Genomic DNA, 26,593 nt, shown 5'->3' with positions numbered 1-26,593 from the left:
AAATAAACATTTAAACTCAGCCTTTTCATTGGAGGGCAAATCTAATATTGCTTCTTGATCCTGGGGACAAGTCTGTATTTTTTGTTCGCTATTTTTCAGTCGATGACTGAACACCTATTTTACTGGCCCAGTTCAGCTACCTTTTATTCTGTAGCTTTCCATCCACACTTCCTGTCGGCATACCAAGACGCATTACGCGCTGGATTAAGAGATGACATCATTTAGCAAGCGGCGTATTGTCCGGTTTGAACAAAGCCAATAGAGGCTCACAAACTCAGTCAATAAAACTACTGAATCTACAAGATTAACACGAGATTTCAAATTCCTGACTCTACCAGGGATGTTTTAATATTAAGCAACTCCCAGATTCCAGACATCGCTCAGTCTGATGGCCTGATTTCCGTACCGTCGACTTCAGACCGCGGTATCAGCGTCTACATGGGATAGGCCGTTGCTATTTGTTTTCCGGACCAATTGGAGTTGTCGTACGTCTTAATGCTGACACTGTGACCATTCAACCGGATGTGGCAACTGTCATTTGGCTTCATGAGGAAGCAGATGGTATAGATGGCCATCTCGAATTCGGGACTCGTCCCGACGAAAAACGTCCCCTTACTCTTCAGGAGTCCTTGGTGCCAGGAGAACTGGGAGCCGATGAGGTCAGGCTGAAAGTAAAGTAAAGGTCTGCTGTACAGAAGGTATAAGCTGATGGAATGGTCCACAGTACATGAAACAGTCAAACAAAGAGACAACGTAAAATCCTGATAGATTCCCAAGCTATTTTCGCAGGTTCATGAAGGACACTCAACGTTTTGAAAGTGTTAGTGTATTTCGAAAAGACACATTTGGAAAAGCCTGAGTATATCTAAAAAAGCGAGGGTGCATTTGGAAAAGTCACGATTAGAAAAGCCCGAATGTATTTGTAAAAGCCACATTTGGGGGAAAAAAAGAAACGGGTATGTATTTTTCTAGCCTTGTAATGGTAGGGCAGATGCACAAGAACGAGATCGCGAGTTGGAACTTGTGCTTTATCAATTACATACTTGTAGATATATAAGCAAAGAGTTCTTTCAAAGTTTGACAGATTCTGTACACCGGTTAGATGCATGTAATAAACAATAAGTCATCAATAACTATAAGAGACGGTTTCTTTGTACGGGATGTCTGCGATGTCTGAATTTCTCCCAAGAATTGATCCAATCGAAATTACACCTGTTGTGGGTGTGTTACTAAAAACTCTAGGAAGCGAAGTGTCGAATGTTTGAAAAATTAACTAGAGTAACTAAAATACTAACCAAGATTAGACAATGATGAATCACAAAAATGCACTGCTCTAATAAGCAATTGACGGCGCCTCTGCGGCTCAGTTGGTTGGTGCGCTAGCGAAGCGTAACGACCCAGCAGCCTCTCGCCAATGCGGTCGCTGTGAGTTCAAGTCCAGCTCATGCCTGCTTGCTCTCCGGTCGTGCGTGAGAAGGTCTACCAGTAACCTGTGGATGGTCGTGAGTTTTCACCCGGGCTGTGCCCGGTTTCCTCCCACCCTAATGCTGGCCGCCGTCGCATAAGTGAAATATTCTTAAGTACGGCGTAAAACACCAGTCAAATAAATAAATAAAAAAACCAACTGACCCTATGTGATACACCAGTGCATGGGAGTTCCGCGTGTGGGCACTAGCACATATACCGGACGTTGGGGTTAGGAAAGCTCCATTCGCTCAACGCTCATAGGCGAAGTCCTTGTACCGCCAGGGTTCTCACCCCAACTTCCGGTGTATGACCAAGCGGAACTGCCGAAAACTCGTGTCCCAAATGCCGTGCATTCGCGTGGCCAAAAACCACAGCTGAAGTAGTAGTCAGTGCTGGATTAGAGCCCAAGAGCTCCATTGACTGTGGCGAAATCAACTCATACACTGTATAGGGCCTATGTGAGACGGTAGCGGTAAGATTCCAATCCTTCCTCCAGGTAGGCGTGGCCTATTCGTGAATATTTATGAAACATGTCATCGCTGGAAATATGTTTTTAGGTTAGGAGATAGGGGTAGGGTTAACCGTCTTACTGGGTTGTACGTACCTGAGAGCGGGAAACGTAACCTTTGTAATCCAGACGACCTCTTTTCTCCTCTAGATAGAATTGAATCCAGTTGTGAAATCCCGTCACGGAATTCGACTTGGTCTCGCCTACGAACACGTGCTCAAAACCGCTGCTGCTGATTTTTCCGTTCGACGAGCGCTTGTACAGTTCGAACCACAGAGAGTGCAACTTACTGCGAAAGGCGGAGCTACCGCCGCTCACAAGACCTGTCAATCAAACGGTGTGACGTGAGAGAAGAAAATTCATGTAAAACTAAAATTTATTGTTTGATTTTTTTTTTTTTTTTTGATTGATGTTTTACGCCGTACTCAAGAATATTTCACTTATACGACGGCGGCCAGCATTATGGTGGGTGGAAACCGGGCACGGCCAGGGGAAAACCCAAGACCATCCGCAGGTAGCTGACAGACCTTCCCACATACGGCCGGAGAGAAAGCCAGCATGAGCTGGACTTGAACTCACAGCGACCGCATTGGTGAAAGATTCCTGGGTCATTACGCTGCGCTAGCGCGTTAACCAACTGAGCCACGGAGGCCCCTTTACTGTTTGAAGTTTGTTTTGGGGATATTTGGGAAAATTGAACAGCCTGAGTTTTTTTACAACTAAGTTTTAATCTCGTGGGTTACCATTTTCACCTCTCACTCGAACAATATTTATCGTATTCAACCTTCACTGTGCAATACCCTCTATACCATACATTTACCTCTTAACTTTTATATACTTTCATGCTTATATAGAAATGCCACCCAACATACAAATTCATCGAGTATTTTACAGACACATTCGAAAGGAAGTGGGTGATTTATCTTCCGACAGGAATTGGCGACCTTTGCATATTCATACTATTCTAGTGACGTCATAACTACTCTTAGCCAATTATCAGCTTACTCTTTGGTCACGTGACAAGAGGACTGGAAGTGAAAGCGAAAGCGAATTTAATCCAGGAGGTAGAGGCATCGAAGACGATTTTAGCATTAAAAAAAAAGAAAAAAAAATATAGCGTTAAGATAAGAAATTCTTTCTGGGAAGTAATCGGAATGTATCTAGCCTTCATATATGATAGTTTCTATGTTCTGTATTACTTTAAACTTTAGGAATCGGCAAAAATCAACATTTCGCCCATATACCTCCATGTTATTTACCACATCGTGCTTCTTGCGAGCCCGGATAATCGAACTATGAATAGTGACAATTTTTCCCGCGCAGTCTGTTACATTTATCTCGCAAAACCTCGTGGATCTCGAGAGATCTTAGTAGAAGAGAGCTGATTGCGAAAATGGACTACATTACCTTTACTTCGGAGGAACTTCTCGGTTTCTCGCATGACATCCGTGTCCAGTGCTACGTCCAGAAACCTGTCAGTCTCGTGCCATTGATGCTCGGACAGATACTCTGTGGCGTCCACGCTGTGGTCATAATTATCCAGGAGAGAAATAAAGTGACTGTACGTCGGTCTGCTAAACAGGACAGCCTCGTTGACGTGGGTGAAATACCTGCAGCGGACGATTTAATTTAATATAATTTAATCCTTGTTTAACGAGGATTTCCCACGGGCTAATAGCCACGAGAGGATCTTCTCAACAATAAAATCAGTGTATACATACATTAACGCAGAGAACAAATGACATGTAGGTGAGTTTACAGAATAAAGTAAGGGCAACCAAAAAGTAAGGGCAACCAAAAAAGTAAGGGCAACCAAAAAGTAAGGGCAACCAAAAAAGTAAGGGCAACCAAAAAAGTAAGATCAAATCATATTACTGCCGGGTTTGGTTAGTGGATACATCGGACATAGTTAAAAAATTATGTACAGATTTTTAATTCACTTTAGTTTCATACGTTCTGACTTCAGGTGATCCAAATAGGAATACAGTGCAGATATGTTTAGCATAAATTTGCAAAATGCAGAAGGATGACTTCCAGGAGAATTCTGAGCATACTGTTAAGCGTGTTATTTCTATGAGTGGCATATGCAGGGCAATCAGAGGAAATAATATGTATTTTCACATATATGGTTACATTTATTACAGGACATGTTGTCATTAATGTTGTATTTAAAGAGATCCCCGATGTATACAAATATGTAATGCGTGGTTGTGACAACGTCATTGCTACGTCATTGCTACGTCACGGGCACAGCTCTACAGAAAGAGGGACGAATTGAAGAAAAGAACGAAAGAGTACACCTCTTTACACGTGCAACCGCCGTGACGTCATTACAAATGGGGCGGTAATTGTATTAATAGAGAGTACACTCAAAAAATTAATCTGTTAATTTTAACAGAAAGTCTGTTGTCAGAGTGATGCAAGAAAAATTCTCCTACTGCAGCAGATTTTCCCGTTAAATATAACTCATATTCTATCAATTCAGTATGAAAATAAAGTGAAAAAAAAAACAGACCATTATGTTCATTACGACACAGTATTATGTTATAATAACAGAACACATTCTAGCATCAATCATACAACAAACTTTATGTTAAAAATTAAGATTATTTTTTGAGTGTTTATGACGTGAATGCGTTTGTGTATACAGTACATACCATGATAACACGGTATTTTCAAGAATTCTAGATCAGTGACGCCTAATATATATTTTGATTCCAATCAGAAATGGATTTGTGGGAAGGTCCCCTGTGTCGACTCACGGGTGGGTGGCCTTGTCTACTCCGCCCGAGGACGTGGAGGTATGCCCCTGGTAATTCACCGTGATGTGGGACGACGACGCACGGTTTACGTCTTTCTCCCAGATCAGACTGGCGATGCCATGGAGGTCAGTAGGCGTGGATCCCGGCGGTGAGGGGGCTGAAAGGCGTGGGAAAAAGGGCACTGGTGTTATTGTAGGAAAACGCTCGTAAAGCTCTGAATCATGTTGATAAAAATCCAATTAAATTCAGGGTCGTGTAAACTCAGAGCCCGAAAGTGAGATGTGAAAATGCCGATGAAACTGAGAGACACATTCTTAAACTCACGAATGCCTGCCTAAACCCCAACAGCCCACAAATGCAATTAAATGCAAGGTCATGTAACCCAGAGCTCGATGGTGAGGTGTGAAAATAATAGCAATAGACAGCACTCAGTTCTGTAAAGATGCAGGAACACGTCACTGAAATTCAGGCACCGGGTCACTTGACTTATAGCACGATGTCGAAGAGACTGAGCAGTAAACAGTGTCATAAAAGACTTACAGCAGCAACGACTTTGTGATAATTGACAAACGATGAAATACGATCTCTTGTCAATAAACCTCAGTTAGGACTGTTTTCTAACTGTTCTTGTAAATGCTTAAGTACATGTTGTAACAAAGAACACACCCCTTGCACTATGATTTAACAGAATTAGATAAAACAATGCAGTGATGTTAATTCCAATTTATAAGACGTTACTGGTCTACAATTACTAAAACTGCTGCGCTGTCTTCATATGTAACATACAATAACATCCAAACAATACAAAGCTAACGAAACATGTCGAAATCAACTTGCAGCGTCACGTAAATCGGATACCGACGACGAAGAGGCTGAAAGATAAGCGCAATAGGCGGTGTTATGAGGAAAGGAAAACGCCCGCAAAGCTCTGAGTCATGTCCATATGTTCACTATGTAACCACGGTGCGTAACTCCGAATGTCACGAGCGTCCATAATACTCCAACATTTCGCCGGTGAAATCGAGAGGAATACCCATAAAACTCTGAACTACGTTCATATATTTCCGAGTTCAAGGTCATACAGCTATTACGAGGTGCATGACATAAAAGATGAAGGACGCCCATCGGAAACTCAAGGTCATATAAGATCAACATACTTGAACTTTAGAAACGTGTACCTGAAACCCAAGAGCACACCGACTGAACTGAGAGACACATTTCTAAAACTAAAAAACGCGTGCTTAAAACGCAAGAGCACATCGATTGAACTGAGAGACATATTCCTAGAACCGAGGTACATGTGCCTAAAACGAAAGAGCATGCCGTTGTAACTGAGACGCACGTTCTTGAAACTCAGGAACGCATTCCTAAAACCCAAAAGCACACCGACTGAAATGAGAGGCATAGTTCTAAAGCTTGGGAACGCGTGCTTAAAATCCAAGAGCACATCGATTTATAATGAAGAGCCAAGCTTTTAAAATCCAGGAATGCCCTCCTATAATCCAAGAGGACATCAATGTTTAATGAAGAGCCACGCTTTTAAAATCCAGGAACGCCCTCCTATAATCCAAGAGCACATCGATGTATAATAAAGAGCCACGCTTTTAAAATCCAGGAACGCCCTCCTATAGTCCAAGAGGACATCGATGTAACTAACAGGCCTAAAACGCGGGAAAGCGATTTCAAAAGCACACAGTAAGACACCCATGGAACCGAAGCTCATGGTCGTTCTTAGCTCAGAATCACAGCCCTTAAAGTGAACAGCACGTCCTTTCTTAAAAACCCAAAAGCCTAAAAAAAAAGGGGAATAGGCCCTTAAAACGTAAGATCATGATAATGTATCTGCGTGGCTTGCTCTTAAACATGGGAATTCGCGCATTAAACCCACGCGGGTTCTCGGGTAACTTGTTAAACCCACGAGACTTAATTAGAGTTATTCTGACATTAGTTAAAGATATACACGGATGTGTGAATTGAGCACCCCACGTACCCAGTGTCACATCTTTGCTGTAAGGATCACAGCAAAATGATCATGGTATGGGCTCCAAAGTGCTGAAGCTGTCGTAGACTTAAAGGAGAACCCTAACGCCTTTATTTTCACACTAAATGTTCCCTAGACACAATATTTTAGCTATGTTAGTATGTAAACTGCATTTTAAAAAATATTATTTTAACTAGTTTCACCTAAAAACCCTATTAAAGTGAGACCTTCTGCCTATCTTGTCGGCCGAGGAGCCCTGGCCGGGTGACATCATGCTGTGAAGACCTGCCTGGATTATGTCTTGAAAAGCCATGCAAAGCATCGGTGAATCCATTAGGCCTACTCACAGTGCTTTTCCTGAAGCTATCGTATGACTAAATCTATAATTACCCCTACATCTACACCTCTTAGTTAGCAGCCTGAAAATCATACAAGTAAAACAGTTTTACAACAAACATTTTGAAAGATACCGGAGTTGTATTAGATCCTGGAAAAGCTCTCATCTCTCGCATACCCGCCGCCATAGATGATGCAAAAGCGTCCCGTCTGCTTTGTCTGATACCAATTGGACACCCATGGTATTATGGTAATACCTGTGGAGAATTTGGCGCCATTTCGCAGTCCACAGAATATCATGTTTTGTAGTAAAATTGGACACAATGATCCATGCAGTCGGGCCTGCTGATTGTGAGTTGCAGTGACGAGAACAGTCTGTCGCTCAATATATTTTCTAAGTTTTCTTTACCGGCTTCAAGGTACGGTATGCCTCGGGTACCACGCGTGCACAGCGGCCTTTGGGCGAGGTGTGAACTGAGCTGCTGGTTACCTTGGATCTTCATCACACAAATGAAAATTAACGCTTAAAGTTCACGAATAATATCTCCAGTTAAGTCACATTTTTGTGATCTTCGTGATCCTGGGCCATGGCCTCGAAGAATATGTCTTTAGCCTGCAATCAGCACTCCAACTGTGAAATTAACGTCGTGTACTTACGATTTATCTTCGTGAAACACGATAGCAACACATGTTAAAATAAGGCGTTTTTAATTACATAGCCTGGGATGGAAAACTGGAGACGTAGAATACATGAGCTTCTTTGTACAGGTTTACAACTACTTGTTAACGGTGTAACGGTATAAAGTCCCACGCCGATAAAAATACACGCAACGTTGGTTTGCTGCAGAAATAAGAGAACCGAATCGATCGAGATATGAATATATAATATGACAAGTAAAGAACATAAAAAAACCTTTAAAAGACAGCATTACTTTAACGCAGTGCCACACAAATATGAACTAAAGGCAAGGATATAGAGACTGAAAAATAATACAAAACATTTTAAAAAATAAGTAACAGACAACCAGAGCAGCGTTAGATTTGTCCAAGTACCAAAGAGGTATATATCGGATTTGAAGTCATAGCTTAAGAGGTGGTAGCAATATATGACCATAATAGCAACACGTACGTGGGAAGGTCTGTCAGAAACTTGCCGATGGTCGTGTGTTTCCCCCGGCTCTGCTCGCTTTCCTTCTACCATATGATGCCGCCGTCGTATAAGTGAACTATTCTTGAGTACGGCGTAAAACATCAATTAAATACTTAATGGCAACAATGGGCCGCCTTTGTTTAAAGACACCAGCTTTCATATTATTATTGTTATGAAGACGAAGAAATAAGAACCGGATATATACAAAGCTAGAACATATGAGATACCAACAGTATGAAAAGAGTATTTATTTGAGAGATAGCAACAACAAACAACCATTTTGTTAACCGAGATACAGTAACCGAGCTTGGTTTGTTGTCAAAAAGATTTGAGCGAGATGCACAAGCAGAACCTAGTGGATACATATCCCTTCAACATGCAACCCTTATTGAGAAATAGCAACAATAAAGAACCAACCTGAGCTTGGATAATAATCAAGTCGACGAAGTTTGAGCGAGATACACAAGCCAAATCTAAGAGATAAAGTACCCTCCGAAGAGAACCGACTGTTCAGAAAGGGCAGTGCTTGTTTTATTAGGGCCAATGAGATACCCACGAGTCCAACCATATCAAGAGACAGAAACACCTTGAGCCCAGAAAGGATCAGAAGTCTATGAAGAGAGACAGTTGTGACGGTCGTCACGGTCAGTGCAGACATCCACGAGACCAGCCATATCAAGAGACAGAAACACCTTGAGCCCCCAAAAGATCAGAAGTGTATGGAAAGTGACTGTTGTGTGAGTTGTCCGACTTACTGGTGACCGTGGTACACAGCTGTGTGTAGTCCGTACAACAGTCGTTATACTGTAAGCAGTGACTGTTACACTGACAGGACTGAGAGGTATCTAACGCGCTGCCACACCGCCCTGAACAGGTAGCTGAAAACACAATGGGCTCACTGGAAATTAAAAGTGTCTTTTATGTTTTTGTTTACTTTGCACTACACACTGACGGCGTCCAAAACGCTACCACAGGTCTTCGGCTAGGTAGAACTTGAATCAGTGAACGGGGGGAGCGGGGTTAGCAGTACCTGGAGATATGACCCAGACATATACACATGTAGCATACGACAGAGAGGCACCATACAACGACAATGAGAAATACTGGTAACAATATGGAGAAATATTGGTAACTGGCATGGAGAAATATTGGAGCATGGGGAAATATTGGTAACGGGCATGAAGAAATATTGGTAACTGCCATGGAGCATGGAGAAATATAGGTAATGGGCATGGAGAAATAATGGTAATGCGCATGGAAAAATATTGGTAACTGGCATGGAGAAATATTGGTAACGGGCATGGAGAAATATTGGGGCATGAAGAAATATTGGTAACGGGCATGAGGAAATATTGTTAACGGGCATGGAGAAATATTGGGGCATGGGGAAATATTGTTAACGGGCATGAGGAAATATTGGTAACGGGTATGGAGAAATATTGGGGCATGGGGAAATATTGGTAACTGGCATGGAAAAATATTGGTGCATGAGAAATACTGGTGCATGGAGAAATATTGGTAACGGGCATGGAAAAATATTGGTAACAGGCATGGGGAAATATTGGTAACTGCCATGGATAAATATTGGTAACAGGCATGGAGAAATATTGGTAACAGGCATGGAGAAATACTGGTAGCTCTCATAGAGAAATATTTGGGCATGGAGAAATATTAGTAACAGGCATGGAGAAATATTGGTAACTGCCATGGAGAAATATTGGTAACGGGCATGAAGAAATATTGGTAACGGGCATGGTGAAATATTGGTAACTGGCATGAAGAAATATTGGTAACTGCTATGGAAAAATATTTGTAACAGGCATGGAGAAATAATGGTAATGGGCATGGTGAAATATTGGTAACGGGCATGGAGAAATATTGGTGCATGGAGAAATATTGGTAACGGGCATGGAGAAATGTTGGCAACAGGCATGGAGAAATATTGGTAACTGGCATGGAAAAGTATTTGGTAATGGGCATGAATAAATATTGGTAATGGGCATGGAGAAATATTGGTAACAGGCATGGAGAAATATTGGCAACTGGCATGGAAAAATACTGGTAACGGGCATGGATAAATATTGGTAACGGGCATGGAGAAATAATGGTAATGGGCATGGTGAAATATTGGTTAAGGGCATGGAGAAGTTTTGGTGCATGGTGAAATATTGGTGCATGGATAAATATTGGTAACAGGCATGGAGAAATATTGGTGCATGGAGAAATATTGGTAACAGGCAAGGTGAAATATTGGTAACTGGCATGGATAAATATTGGTAAAGGGCATGGAGAAATATTGGGGCATGGAGTAACGGCCAACCAGTACTCAAAGAGAGTATTGACTTTTATGCAGTACAGTTACAAAGAAATAAGTACAGTTATAAATAAAAACTCACAAGAGATGCAGGTTGAGAAATCCCTGTGCTATGCCAATTCTCATAAATACTCATGATCAACCAACATTTAAAGAGAACAGCAGTAGATTTGTTACAGTGCCAAAGAGGTATAATCATTGGACACACCGTCTTAGCATAAGGGAAGCATACCATAAATATACCGGTCCACATGGTGGCAAATAGCAGTAATGAACAGGAACTGTGAACAGCCGGTATACAAATAGCAGCGGTTCATTTGATTGGAAGAGACACCAGTCTGATACGTGTACATGTAGATTACTAGAACATATTAGATACAAGAGGGAGATGTACCAATACGGCCATGCTGAAAGATAGCAACAATGAAGAGCAATTGTTCAAAGATAGCAACAATAAAGAGCAATTGCTCAAGGATAGCAACAATGAAGAGCAATTGTTCAAGGATCTCAACAATAAAGAGCAATTGCTCACGGATAGCAACAATGAAGAGCAATTGTTCAAGGATAGCAACAATGAAGAGCAATTGCTCACGGATAGCAACAATAAAGAGCAATTGCTCAAGGGTAGCAACAAGGAAGAGCTATTGTTCAAGGATAGCTACAATGAAAAGCAATTGCTCAAGGATAGCAACAATAAAGAGCAATTGCTCAAGGATAGCAACAATAAAGAGCAATTGCTCAAGGATTGCAACAATAAAGAGCAATTGCTCAAGGATAGCAACATAGAAGAGCTATTGTTCAAGGATAGCAACAATAAAGAGCAATTGCTCAAGGATAGCAACAATAAAGAGCAATTGCTCAAGGATAGCAACAATAAAGAGCAATTGCTCAAGGATAGCAACAATAAAGAGCAATTGTTCAAGGATAGCAACATAGAAGAGCTATTGTTCAAGGATAGCTACAATGAAAAGCAATTGTTCAAGGATAGCAACATAGAAGAGCTATTGTTCAAGGATAGCTACAATGAAAAGCAATTGTTCAAGGATAGCAACAATGAAGAGCAATTGTTCAAGAATAGCAACAATGAAGGGCAATTGTTCAAAGGTAGCAACAATGAAGAGCAATTGTTCAAAGATAGTATACCTTGGTTTGTTGCGTATATACTGAAAGAGATATGAACCAAACACAAGGCTAGAATGTAAGATATATACATCAGCAGCAATGCACACTGAGAGATTAGTGAAGTGTAGATGTGTAGAGCCCGTTGTTCACAAGAGCTGCACTCTTTGTGTATTAGACGATAAACCCCAAGCACTCACTCACTCTTGTACATTGCAAGTGACTGGTGAAGAGCCTTGCTATCTGGACATGGCACACCATTGTTATGTGACTGATGAACAACTTTGCTATATTCCCCTCGCACACTATTGTTATATGGCCCTTGCACACGATTGTTATATGGCCATTACACACCAATGTTATATCGCCATTGCACACCATTGTTACATGGGCATAGCACAACACTTTTACATGGCTACTGAACAACATTGTTACTTGGCCATTGCACAACATTGTTGTATGGCCATTGCACACCATTGTTATATAGATATCGCACACCATTGTTATATGACCACTGTACAACATTGTTACATGGCTACTGAACAACATTGTTAATTGGCCATTGCACAACATTGTTGTATGGCCATTGCACACCATTGTTATATAGATATCGCACACCATTGTTATATGACCACTGTACAACATTGTTACATGGCCATTGCACAGCATTGTAACATGACTTTTGTTTTATGGTTATTGCACACCTTTGTAATACGGCTGATGTACAACATTGTTAATTGACCAATGCACACCACTGTAACACAGCTAACACACAGTTGTTATATACATGTATATAACATGCACACTATTGCTATATAACTAATTAGGGCCTCGTACGCCCAGGTGGTTAGGCCGGGAACTAACCCGGGAGCTTCCCACCAATCGGTCGCTGTGAGTTCAAGTCCAGCTCATGCTGGCTTCCGCTCCGACCGTACGTGAAATTAGATCTGTCAGCAGACAGCGGATGGTCGTTGGTTTCCCCCGGGTTCTGACCCGTTTCCTTCCACCATAATGTTGGCTGCCGTCGTATAAGTGAAATATTCGTGAATAAGGCGTAAAACACCAATCAAATAAATAAATAAATATGTATCTAATGTCCGCCATCATTTTAGGGCTAATGCACACCTTTGCTCTGTGTTATGTGATAAATACACGTGTATGACGCATTGTTATAGGCACATTCAACTTAACTGGCTCGCTTCGTGCAATACTCCTATCGCTTTGTACTATCCTCCCATCGCTTCGTACCATCCTCCCATCGTTTCGTGCCAACGGTGGGCGAAGCCAAGATGGTACCATGAGTTAACTGGCTTCCATACCATTTGTTTGCAATTTCACACTTTTAACGATTGTAAATGTCGGACCTAATTCCATATCCCTCAGTCGTGACACCGTTCACATTATAAACGAACACCTCTGGTATAGCTTACCTCCATTACAGAGACTGTCGTAGTCAGAGCAGCAATCGCCAAACCTTTCACAGTGAGAGTTACACTGGCAGTTTTTGGACGAATCCACGCCCGATCCACAGCGCCCCGCGCAAGAATCTGAAATGTAACCAGAGGTCGCATGTGCTTGAAGGTGAACAACAAGTTCTAATTTTGCTTGACCTATTTATGTCTTAGATCTGCTGTTAGAATCCAAGTTAGTGAATGATATATTGACCCATACGCAGTAATACAGAAATCCGGAATAAAGGTTAGTTACATTAAAAGGAAAGATAACTCTCATGGCTCAGTTGTTCAAAATTGTATTAGCTAATAGTAGTATTACGTCATATTTAATATTTACAAATTCAATCCTACTCAGCAGCAAATGCAGTTCTCCAAAGCCAAAGCATAACAGCAGCAGTTTTAGTTCAAATTTAATATACTGGTACACAGTTTGCTTTAGGCTAGGTACAAAATTGAGGACTTGGCTTAAAGTTAAATCTGGCATTAAATCTTATACCAGTTTTGATTTACCGGGCCCAGATCAATAATTACTGGGTAATATGCTCCGGGTCGGGTCATATCAAAGCCTTTGAAAAGGCTCGCCCTGCCACGACATGATACATAATATCCATTCGCTAAATGTCTCCTCGTCTTGATATGATTGAAGTATTGCTAAGTACGACATAAAATCCCAAGTATACACACACTTATACTGGACAATATGACCATAGATCTTCTTTATGGCAACAAGTTTAATTTTTGGCAATATTTTCTTAAGAAAGCTTAAGGCCCAAATGACAGAAAAGAAACGGTGCTCTTGGGATCGCTGTGCTGTGAACCTACAAATATATCTGTTGTACTTTACGTATATATAGGCTCACACTAGCGCGCACCTGTCGATACAGGTGTACCCTGATTCCTCAGCTAAAGCATCATTATACACATTTGTAATGTGGTTTTGGGCCCAGGTCTTCCAAAAAGGTCTATGCAAAATGGGGTATAATGGAGTACTCTCGACTTTATATGTATAGAACCCAAGGGTTGTTTTAGCATACTGTCGCATGCGCAGTGGACCCGGAAGAAAGAAAAATTAAGGACTTAAGGATTGTATTATTATTATTATTCAGCAGTTTCGATTTCTTTATGTCCACATTTCAACAACAACTGTTTTCGGACATACTTCCATACTCCGCACAGTGTCGATCCCGTCCAAACTTTTGACGAATATCGCTGTTTTTTATTAACTACGGTCTGTGTTTATAGCTGCCGTATTACATGTACAGGCATACATAAGGTAGATTACAATGCAATACAGTGCGATATTCCACCAATATTACCCCCTAAGGGGTATCTAAAGTTTTGGACTATCGTCTGTCAAGGGCTAGTTCTTTCCTTATGCATGAAAGGGACACCCTTTCAATTTCCCAGTATTATCTAAGAATATATTTAAAAGCTGAAGTTTTTGGTATTTGTTTTCTAAATTTACATCGATAAATAAACAATTTAGTCAGGATTATCATAGTACCAAAGGCCTTGCCTGTGCCATTACTTCCCAGTTCCTGAAGAACTACCTGTACACGTTTTGTTACATTCACTGAGCCATGCGAGGCAATTTTGAACCACTCATTTATGTCATCCCAGAATTCTTTATTGTTGCTGCATTGAATAAAGGTTCAGTCTTTCTTTGGCATAGATCGCAAAGAGCTGACCCTACCACATATATCTTAAAAAGGAAACTATTTGTTCTCAAAATGCAGTGCGTTAATCGACATCGGAACCACCTAAGTTTACCAATTGACGGCTATGGCGTATGAAAGAAGCTATACCCAAGGTTTTAGACCAATAATCCATATTTTCTGTTTTCTGCACATACCAAGAAATAATTGTTTTTCAGTAAATATCATAAAAATAATACTGTTTAAATGATTCTAAATTTTGAAAAAGTTAGAATGCGACAAATTTATTTCCGATTTTAAACGGTAGGCTTAACACAGACAAGGCAGATTTTTTTTTTTTGATAAGTAATAAATTGGGCTACTATAAATTGATCGTACAAAGTGGTGTGGATTTGTGTTGATCGATGTTTTGACAAAAATCTCCAATATTGTCTCCTAACTGATCAAACCTCATGACATAAAGTTACATCCTAACTAACGGGATTAGGGCTACATTCGAACCAGAACGTGGAGATTTTTATGGGGATATATCGCTCATCTATGGAAGCCGTTTAAGTGACTGAGTACTTAGGGTTTAAGGTCATACTTAAAATCTTTCAGTCTTATGACGGCGAAGGAGTCCTTAGAGTGCATGTGATGTGCCGCCTTGTTACAGGACGGATTTCCAAAGGCAAGTAAGGCGCCCCGCCCAAGCCATTATAGTGATACGGCTCAACGTCGCACTAATCTTTTAATGCTGAACGCCAAGCGAGGAAACTACAACTTCCTCTTTTAAGGTCTTAGGTGTGACCCGACCCAGGATTGACCCAGGATCTACCGCCTCCCGAAGCGGACGCTCTACCAACTCAGCCATCGGGGCTGGTCTGGAAGCCGTTGAACGCCATTATCATATGTATGTTGATAATCAGCTTCCATTCTCAGCTCTGACAACAAGAGGATGGGGAGATGGTGGTGACCGCGCTCTACCTAACCTAAGACGTCGCTCAAGTTTCCTTCTTGGGCTAAAAATGTTAATCATTATTCATATTTTCATTGCTCTCGGATCTCATATAGAAAAATCTATCACGGTGTTAAAAAAAAGAACGAAAGAAGAACAGTGAAGAAATATACAAGGATAAAGCGACCTGAATCTCGTTGTAATTTTTCTCTCTAGGGGAATTGAAATTTTCCAAGTGACCAATTGGCCAGTAATTGACTTACATATGACGAAGGCGTTAGAGCAAGTTATTGCATGTTATCAGGGAGGCTCAGTTTGAAGAAAAATCACGTTGAAAAGCAGGATTTCACGCTGTATAAACTGTATTCCACTGGAATCTAAAATATGGGACATATCTTGTCCGGATTCGTTGGTAATAAATGAAAAGTAAAAAAAAATTGGGATACATTATCTTTGTTAGTTCGATTATGTGGATTCATTGGATTGTATCGATTTCATCTTTTTGTAGGAACTGGACATAGGGAATTTGTTACTATATTTATAACGCTATCTAACCGGTACGGTAAAACATCTGACAAAATAAACTGACACCAAACGTGAAACTCCACCCAATACTGACACCGGACATGACACTAAACATTTAATCAGATCACACCAACCCCGAGCTAACCAGTAATAGCGTTACGTGTATCCCCATCATCCTGAGCGCCAAGAAAGTAGAACCAAGTCTTTTTACACGTCCGGTTTCAGAAATTGACTCAGGTTTTTTTTTTTTTGGGGGGGGGGGGGGGTGCTCAAACCTCATGGCGGTTCATCATTTAAATTCATATTAAATCTGTCTTGTAATTAGTTGTCACAAACTAGTTGTTTACCTGCATGAGCAGTCCAGAGCAGGCCACTGAGTATCACCGTCAGAGTCAGAAGCCACATGACTTGGTTGTTCGTCGTATGCGATCAAACCACTCCGGGGGGAAGTGAGCAGAGCTGACGAAGTCTCCAGATATAAGCCAATCCTTTGAGAATTTTATCACCTGCACGTGCCGTTTTTTTTTCGCCCTACAGCTATAAAGTTCAAAAAGATTGAATTTTATTCCCCATTAGCCTACACTTCGAGGCATAATTAAATCATAAAACAAGTCCTTGCGAACTGAGGGTTCGTCTTGAATTTCTTCCAGATAGGTAGTCGTGATCACGTGACATGCGATCACGATCACTCGTGACGTCGCGTTCTTTCTTCACGTGTAATGACCCACTTTTAATATCGATGGAATGACATTTTTTTTTCAAAATTTTAACTTTGTTACAGTTTAAAATATATTAAGTAAACATATATTTATATCATTGATTCAAAGATTATCTTGGTAGCTGACATCGGCCATAAGCGGGATTCCTTGCCTCAGCATCATAAAGCTGTCTTAGACTTTGTGGTATTGTGCCTGAGATCAGATGAAACTCATACGATCATTTTTTAATTTTTTTTTTAATTTTTTTTTATTTCACCAGATATTTACAGCAGATTTACGTTAGATCACAGTTGGAAAGGCTTGAATAAAACCCCTGGAGACTTGTTCTGTCCCGGTTAAAATTTTAATAAAATTTGTTTTAATGGAAATGAGATAAAGGTGAAAATCAGTAATAATGTTATGCCTATACAAATACTACTGTCTGTAGAGTATAAGAAAAAATATTTTTAGACTAAACCACCATTTCAAGTTAGTATAGTTTAAGGTTCCTTTTTTAAGCAGATATGGACGGGAAGACTTTGAGGAAATTTATTCCATTGGTGAGGAACTTTGGTGCACAGGGAAAAGAAAGAGAGATTTGTTCTATGAAATGGCCGTTTAGTGTATAGAATGTCTAGTTATGTGATGATGAATGTTTTGAACCGTTTCAAATATCGAGTGGAAATTTACAGGGTTTAGTTATGGGTGATGAAAATGGTTAGGCACAATAGGAGTACAGGAAAATCAGTTATTGAACGAAGGGGGTGAAATTTCATGCGATTTAAACAAAGGTTCTGTGGGCTCTTTACTTTCAAACTGTGAGAGTTGGCGTGAACGTGTCGATCGAAAGGGCGAATCCTCGTGTTGAAGGAAAGGATTCAGTGTAAGGCACTTAAAACCCGTCGTCATTTAACAAATACATACAGGTATGTCTAGATTTTGTGTAAGGGAATTTAGAAGTTGAAAATAATTTGGCACGAAAACACTTTATCAACGAGTAACAACTTTGTGGTTTATTTCAGCATGAATGACTGTTCCTAAATAATTAGGTCCAAAACAGGCCAAAGTCACTCAAAATTGATTTCGTTCTTCCCTGTGAGAAGATGTAAGGGTGGTAAATTTTGGTTGAACTGTTCAAGAAATACACAGGTGGACAGAGAGACAGAGGGAGGGGCAAATTTCTTGTCCAGGGCAGAGGTTGAAACCACACTTCGCGTAAACGCGTGCTCACCCGATACAAGTTGACCCGTCGAATGGAAACAGGACATCAAATGAAAAACAGCATAGGGGACGGTAGCACATAGGACGGTAGCAGATAGGGTGGTAGCACGTAGGACGGTAGCACATAGGACGGTAGCACATAGGATGGTAGCACGTAGGACGATAGCACTTAGGACGGTAGCACGTAGGACGGTAGCAGGTAGAACGGTAGCACATAGGATGGTAGCAGGTAGGACGGTAGCATGTAGGACGGTAGCAGGTAGAACGGTAGCAGGTGGGACGGTAGCACATAGGACGGTAGCTGGTAGAACGGTAGCAGATGGGACGGTAGCACATAGGGTGGTAGCTGGTAGAACGGTAGCAGATGGGACGGTAGCACATAGGGTGGTAGCAGGTTGGACGGTAGCACGTAGGACGGTAGCACGTAGGACGGTAGCACGTAGGACGGTAGCACGTAGGACGGTGGCAGTTATGGACGTTATGGTTATAACATGGACGTTATGTAAATTGTTACGGGGGGGGGGGGGGGGGGGGGGGCTACGGATGATTAATATTGGTGATGATTAATAAAAGCGTTTTATTTGTTTTTATACAAATACTAAATAAATAGGAGCATATCTTACAGCTAAATGATATTAATGTAAAAGTGGTTTCTTACCTCTCTTCGAAAGTATTGGAGATATAAAATTGAGATATTCTCAATTTAAAACTTGGCTCCGGATATGTCCCACAATATCTTATCTGTTAAAAAACAAACAAACAAATAGTGTAACAACTATAATGTATTTAAAGAACAAATAAACGTATAAAAATGCGAGTGGAGGTGAGAGCGAAAGTGTGGCTGCATATAAATATAAATCGTCTGACTATAAAATGATATCATATTAAACTAATTATCCTCCTTTGAACTAAAGAAGATTTGTCCGTTGATGTAGTGTGGTGTAATGTGAAGGTGAGGTTTTACGCGATACTCAAGAATATTTCACTTATTCGACGGCGGCCAACATTATGGTGGGAGTAAACTGGACAGAACCCGAGGGAAACTCACGGCCATCCGAAAGTTGCAGTCAGACCTTCCCACCTACGGTCGGAGAGAAAACTAACTGAGATATTGGATCATTGTACCGCGCTGGCATACCAACCCGCTCGACCACGGAGTCCCCTTTTGTTCCTTACAAGTTGATATACATGTACATTGATATGTGTCCTATATGTCGGTGACATATTACAGGCAAAAACTGCAAGCCTGTGAATCATGCGTACCACATGAAGTACACGTATGTGAGTTCACATATGTGTCACATGAATTTCTAACCTATGGTCATATACATATGTGATGTCACATACGTGGAGCTTGTTTTATGTGAATCACATGTAACATACACACGTGCACGGTATGTATTACGTATGTGGCACATATTTATAATGTATGTGAACTGTATGTGAGGTTCGCACACTTTCCATTCACACCCCATATATTTATATTCACTCTTTCACGCTTTTGATAGTACACTATTGTTTGTACATATCATTATTTGGACTATATCTTTTCATTATTCAAAAGAAAAATTCAGTAAGGCAGTGAGTCATTCGAAATTATCCAAGTAACGTAGTTTTATATCACCAACCTGACCACAACAGGTATTTCACGTAACATGACAAAGTCCTTACATACTAGATATTTCAGCTCGATAACATATGGGCCGGAACGCCTCAATCATCAGATGATAAAGTAGACAGAAAAACAAGGTTTATGAGTGCTGAAAACAACAATTTATTACCCGAAGTATGTAAAGTGAAAGTGAAAATGGTTTTCGTCTTTGTAGATACTGTAAGATGAATTATGTGAAAAGAACATGAGACAAGAGTAACATTAAAAAAATACACCCAAATAGAAGATAGAAATAGAAACATCTATGTATGATATATGAAATTTTAGAACCCAAAATGATGAAATGTGATGTAGACAGTTTCCATTTCTCAGGGGTTAAAAGCAGTCCGAACTCCACAAATCTCCTAAAATCCCGTGAGAAATGAAACAGTATCGGGATAGCCTTCTTGTTCATATAGTAATCTATGGTTGGGGGCTCTCTGAAAAATTAAGAAAAGTCTCTTGTCAATTTATTTTCAAATGAAAATGCCCTTTTCTGAAAATAATAAAAATAAATGATCGAGTTCTCTTGCACGATGAGTTGCAGCATGGAGAGTATGACGTATTTGGAATTGCATCAATCCCAAATGTTATCTATTTTATTTCTGGGTAGAGCAGTGCTCTTTATGATTGAAAATCAAAGCTATATTTAATAATAACTCAGTGGAATGATCCTACTTGGAAGTAATCTTGGAAAGTACCAAAGACCTTCGAATATATTTGATGTAATTCTTTTTTTTTCTTTCGTCTTTTTAAAAACTCATATTAGGCCTATTGTAGATCATGGGTGATCAGATAAGTTATTGTTTCCGATGCATAATTTAAACTCTGTTAGAGCGTAAATTGTAAAATAGACCTATATATTTATGTCTCGTTAGTATGTAGGACATTATGGGCAAGGGACAAATCTGTCCTCACGTCATGTTAGATAGCTTGTGTACATACACTCACCAGTTGAATGGTGTTTAGCTGTCATATCCTTCTGAAAACATGTATTTGTGGTGGTAACATGTCCCTCAAGTTAAAGGTCTTAGCGCCAGGTTTGGCCGACTGCCCTCAGATGAAGTCCCCTGTTGATAAAAGATGAACAGACATACCATTCAGTGGTATTTACACATTTACATATGTAATAATTTTTCTCAAACATTTATAATATTTCGGATAAAGTTACCCTCAGGTTACCCTACATGCATCGCCGTTAGCTAATAATGCGTCACACTTAATTCAGTATATAATTTACAACTCGGTATACTAGGCATACATTTCTACATTCAAGAATATAAATTTTAACTCAAAATGAGTCTATATAGCCTGTATGCCTGGTTGTACATTTAGAGTCTATATTCAGAATCATAATCATATTTCTCAGTCAAATGTTTACACTGCATGCCGGCGTTAGCCGAACGGATTTATCCTGTAAAAAAAAAAGCCATCAACTCTGTGCAGGAGACCCATGTATAGTTGAAGCGCTTCAGCGATGTGACCATTGTTGGACTCCAACAAAGGGAGATAACCCACTCAGCAGACTTATTGGACGTCGTCTGCAGGATTCGAGAATATATCTGTACCCCACGTGACCGATGATATCCAGTGAGAAGCGGAGTATTTTGTCTGATGCTGGATAATCCTCATTCGATGGTTACATCGCTGAAGCTATTCACCTATACAAAGGTCTTTTGCACTGAACTGACGGGTCTTTGCAGGATGAATTCGTTGCATGATGACTCACTGATAGGATACGCAAATATATGGTGTCAATAATCCTCATACTGGAAAATATAGGGCTAAAGCGTGGAAAATATTCTTAACCAGGAGTAAAAAACAATGATAAACTTTAGTTTTATAGGATTAAAGAGCAGTTTTCTTACCCGAAGTAAATAACTCAGCTCACCGAATTCCGCGTTTCTAGTTCACCTCTTGGTGTACCGTAATTAATGGGACCGATTCCGAAACCAGACATTTAAACCCCAAATGCACATTAAGTAAGTTTAAAGCCATAGATGATCTTATACAGAATTCCAATTATTTTTCAAGCAGACAAATCAGATTTCTTGATATCATTGGATTAAAAGAAGAGCTCTACTTACCACAAACTCTCGGAACGGTTTTGTGACCTTACGATTCTCTTCGCGATGTAGGTCTACGTCACAGCAGCGCGTGAAATCTCATAGAAGAACGCGCAGAAAACGTGAATTGTGAAAGAGTATTGAAAAGCGGCTTGTTTTTGCTGTTTCTAGGCCGTCGTTGTGCACTTGCACTTAAAGGTTTTCTTGTGTACCAGTATATTGAAGTACAAAAGAAATGCCGAATAAATACATTACTTTAATGATCTAAATTAACATGCTCGTGCATGCAGCTGATGAACAAGCGTTTTAGCTACAAGTGCACAATGTATGTAGGCCTGAGCTTTTTTAACAGGCCTTCTATAGAACAGACGGTTCTCAGTTTCTAAACGTAAAACCTGTCAGAGCTTTTCATCATTGGACAATTCACGAAATCAAACTGCACATTTCTTAAAATTTCTTTCTTACATCTACGGATGTATTTCTTGTGATGAAATCCCTAAAGGCCTACATGTGTTATGTGTGTGAATGACACATGCGTACAGTCATGAACATGTATGCGTTTTACATATGCGAAATACATGTTTATCACACACGTGGTTATTTTCACACGTGTTACGTAGGTAACAACACACCTTGCGCGAATCACGTAAGTGACACATACGTGAATCACATACCATTAACGTACGTTGACAGCTCAGGCACGTGTCACATATTCCCACATGTGATTCACATAAATTGCAGTTTTGCCTGCTTACGTCTTACACTGACCATGACACAAATTCTCTATACAAGTATTACGAATGTATACACATCATTAGTTAAGCGAAATCCCGTATATTGATTAACCGGTATATATACATTATTAATTGCCCTGACTTAATTCATATTTCGGTCAACATCCAAAACCTGCGCATGCGTGAATTATATGTATGTCACATGTGCGAAAGCCAGCTTCAGTTGATATATTTTCTTATCTGATAGATGTTTTACGACGCACTGAACAATATTTCACTGATAAATACGACGGCTGACTGCATAATTCTAATTGTCCTAATTTTTGGACAGATATTAGCACTGCTGAAAGCAAAGAATTACATTTCTTTCCAAGTTTAGGGAAAAATTGAAGATCGGAATATGCTGTTTTTTAGACTAGCCAGGTGAAACTAAATATCCCTGCTACAATTACATGTATAATGGATAAAATAAAAGCAGAACCAGGAGTCCCAGAGAATCGGAAGACTTAAGGTATACGGTGGAAACTCACGACCATCCGCTGGTTTGTTGCAAGACAAAGGAAGCAGAGCAGAGGAAGCGAGCATTAGGTGAGCTTGAACTAAGAGAGACTCAAATGCGCATGTGTCCTAGCTTTTGACCACACATAGATCATTGTGTAGTGGATTTTTATGTTATAAATTATCTTTTTGGATATGGTTTATGTAACATTGAATGTGTAACAATATGTACACACCCATCGTTTGAAAACGGCGACATCTATGTCATCATAGATGCAGGCGCCTTAAGAAAATGTAATTTAAATCCATTTTTGCGCCCCCAAAAGAAAGCTGAGAAACTTTTTTTGTTTGTACTTTTACATGTTATGGCACACCCTAAAATGCATATTAAGAAAAAAATCTTAATTTCTAATCGATCTTTGAATGACGTGAATCTGTGAAGTGAAGGTCCACTGTACATTACGTTCTTAAGACTCAGCGATCTATACGAGTAGCACAGTCGTACTTAAGTTGTTAGAACGAGTCTAGCAATCCCAGAGTTAGAAGTCAGGTAATATCTAACGATAACTGCAACTTGAAAAAGCTATATAACTGAGTGGTTTCATCAAGGCCCAGATGAGTTAAGGACATATAAGCAGACGAGAGTGTGTGGTAATGGGGCAATAAGTCCTTGGCGCCATTTTAATGACGTCAAATATTCGTTCTATGACGCATCACTATGACGTCACAATAGAGATAGAACGACGTTGCAGTAGAAACTGATACATTGCAACATTGTAGACGTTGCACAACAATAATTCTTGACGTAACAATAGGTCGAGGTCCTGCTTCACACTAGCGCCACCTTACGGGATTAAAAAACACGCCCTGTTCCCACTGATGTCTGATTAAAAATACAGCAGATGAAATACAAGGCTTGAAATTTGTAACCACACATTGAGAAGACGAGATCATCTTGTCTGTCTTTCATCATGAGAAGGTGGCTATCAACAGAAATTCACTATGTCCATATATAATTTGAACTTCATCAAAAGAGAGTACAGATCTGCGTACTGATATTCATGCGGACAAAGACAGGTTTTACTGTATCGAACGGAAGGCATGCATGTAGCTCTATACTAAGATTCGAAACCAATAACCTGAAATACAGCTTTTACTGCATCAAACGGAGGTATACATGTAGCTGTATACTGATTCGAATCCACTAACCCGAAATACAGCTTTCACTTTAACATCAGAAAGTAGCGGTCTATACCAAAAACCACGGGGTCGGAATATATAGTTATCATTTCATCAACAAAAAGCATAGATATATCTTGAGATTGATCCGGTCAAAATACAGCTGTTATGTGATTTAACGGAAGCTACATGAATATGCGTGTAACTGTATATATATACTGATTCCCTCGGCCCAAGTACAGCTTTTACCTTAATAACCAGAAGTAGCGATCTATACTGAAATTCATGTAGTCAAAATATAGGTATTATTTCATGGACACAAGGTATAGAAATATATACATTGATTGATCCGGTCAAAATACAGCTGTAAGGTGATCGAAGAAAATGTCAGTACATTTTGCCTGCTTTTTTACCGATCAGGTCAGGCAGAGTTATCGATAGGGCATCAGTAACACAAGTTGCTACAAACTGATGAGATCAAAATAACCAAATGACTCCACATAATCGAACTAACAAAGACAATGTATCCTTATATTTTTTCACCCTTCAGTTTAGCTATATACAAAGATGCATTCGACCCAAATACAGTTAAAATTTCATCAAGAGAAGCTCGCGATATAGAGAAATTTTATCTGCCAAAATATAGCTTGTTTTCATCAGCAATAGGAGGTGTTATATTAGATACACTCGCCTGGATTAAAATCGGCCGTTAAATCCATTTTCAGGCTGATGATCAATTGCATTTTCATCGATCTATATATAACAAATCACCATCTTCATGATTGCGCATTTATTTCTTTTTAATAGAAATGGCTTTTCTTGTAAATGACAACGGATTTATTTCGTTGTATTGATGAAAATGAGATTCGTCATCACTCACGGAACCGGATTTAAAGAAGATTTTTTTTGAACGAGTGAGAGTTTATGAGCGGAATGCAGTTTCCCTCAGTCTAAATATAAAAGTCTGTTTTATCGACGAGAAGCAGGACCTGTCTAGGCATTACGTGACAAGGACAGGCGGGAAGGGTTCTCCTGAAAGTGATGTCATTCAATGGAGATTACTGAGTATAAGCTCTTTGCCGTCAAGGCTTTATGAAAACACATCAAACTTGCTTAAAGACAGGGAAGCGATAAATTTCAACTATAAGTATGTTTCGAGCAATACTGATGACTACAGATATAATTTTGATAAAGAATGTTTCGTAACATTCGGGATGCGTATATCCTACCATGACCATGCACTTTGAAGTAAATGCTTTCAAAAATCATTTTCAAAGTTATACTCTAAATGTAATAGCGTATCCATTGAAACACAACACTGTGGTTTCAGTACCGACTAAACAAACAGTGACGTACCATGTGGCTATCACCATGCGCGTGCCAAACAATATCAGAACGATAATAATAATAATAATAATAATAATAATAATAATAATAATAATAATAATAATAATAATAATAATAAATATATATATATAGGCCTGCAAAGTTCAAGTATCTGTTATATAAACACAACTCCGAATGAGAACAAGTTGTACATGGCTAAAGTGAGCGCGTTATAAAAACAACATCGAAGTGGGTACGGGTAATAAATTTAGTGACAAAATCTTATATAAATGTCAGATAGAATATTTATACCGACAATTAAAGAGAAGGATGTGTTATTGCAGGTGCGATGGCTTGCCACACTATAAATATAGTTTGAGGGGCCCAGATGTTATGGTGTGCAAGAACGGCACAAAGATTCAGAACCAATGCGATAACTGTGAGCTCAAGTCTATCTCATGCTGGCTTCCTCTCGTGTCGTACGTGAGAAGGCATGACAGCAACTAGAGGACAGTCGTGGATTCCCACGGGCTCTGACTGATTTCGTATCATTATAATGCTAGCCGTCGTCGTATATAAGTGAAATACTGAAATATAAGTGAGTGCGGTGGAAAACGTCAATTAATTAAATAAATAAATTTAAAAAAATAATAATAATTACACAAAGTGATAGATCTGATAGTCTTACAAAAACTATTACAATATATTGCTGTTACAATAGCAAAAAAAATTTACTTTTCACAATCTCGTGTTCCTATAAAGTTCCAAATTTTATTTTAAAGCTGGTCGCATTATAACATTGTCAGTCTTTAAAATCATTTTAAAACCATACATAAAACAGTAGAAGTGGATGTCTGACACTTTCTGAATAGCGATAATTTGAGCTATCCTATATAGGTAAAGACTGAAAATTTGATTTGATTATAGCCAATATGGATTGTTTGTCAAAAAGCCTTAATTTGTAACATACCTGTCTCTGGTCGGTCTGCATAGAATGATAGCTGAAGATACC

The 26,593-nt window shown here is 39.7% G+C and overlaps 1 protein-coding gene across 1 annotated transcript; it reads right to left on the bottom strand.

Moving 5' to 3' along the window:
- Positions 1–399: 399 nt before the first annotated feature.
- LOC135463982 (uridylate-specific endoribonuclease-like) lies at positions 400–26,593 on the bottom strand. Its single transcript, XM_064741453.1, has 8 exons — positions 26,552–26,593; positions 18,786–18,868; positions 16,556–16,745; positions 13,068–13,184; positions 4,738–4,894; positions 3,383–3,585; positions 2,072–2,298; positions 400–665 (listed from the first exon to the last, which is right to left on the bottom strand). The coding sequence occupies exons 3-8, from the start codon at positions 16,611–16,613 to the stop codon at positions 435–437; spliced, it is 993 nt and encodes a 330-aa protein (XP_064597523.1). The 5' UTR covers positions 16,614–16,745; positions 18,786–18,868; positions 26,552–26,593; the 3' UTR covers positions 400–434.

The sequence above is a fragment of the Liolophura sinensis genome, chromosome 3 (genome assembly GCF_032854445.1).
Source record: "Liolophura sinensis isolate JHLJ2023 chromosome 3, CUHK_Ljap_v2, whole genome shotgun sequence".
NCBI classification, from domain to species: Eukaryota; Metazoa; Mollusca; class Polyplacophora; order Chitonida; family Chitonidae; genus Liolophura; species Liolophura sinensis.
This window is presented reverse-complemented; position numbering and strand designations above follow the sequence as displayed.

What these genes read in the sequence shown, in the direction of transcription:
- LOC135463982 (XM_064741453.1), bottom strand. Translation starts at nt 16,613, where the DNA reads ATGTGGCTTCTGACTCTGACGGTGATACTCAGTGGCCTGCTCTGGACT. An exon ending in CGACAGTCTCTGTAATGGAG is followed by an intron (nt 4,895 to 13,067) that starts GTAAGCTATACC and finishes CACGCCTTTCAG; the next exon opens with CCCCCTCACCGCCGGGATCC. An exon ending in GAAGTTCCTCCGAAGTAAAG is followed by an intron (nt 2,299 to 3,382) that starts GTAATGTAGTCC and finishes TTTGATTGACAG; the next exon opens with GTCTTGTGAGCGGCGGTAGC.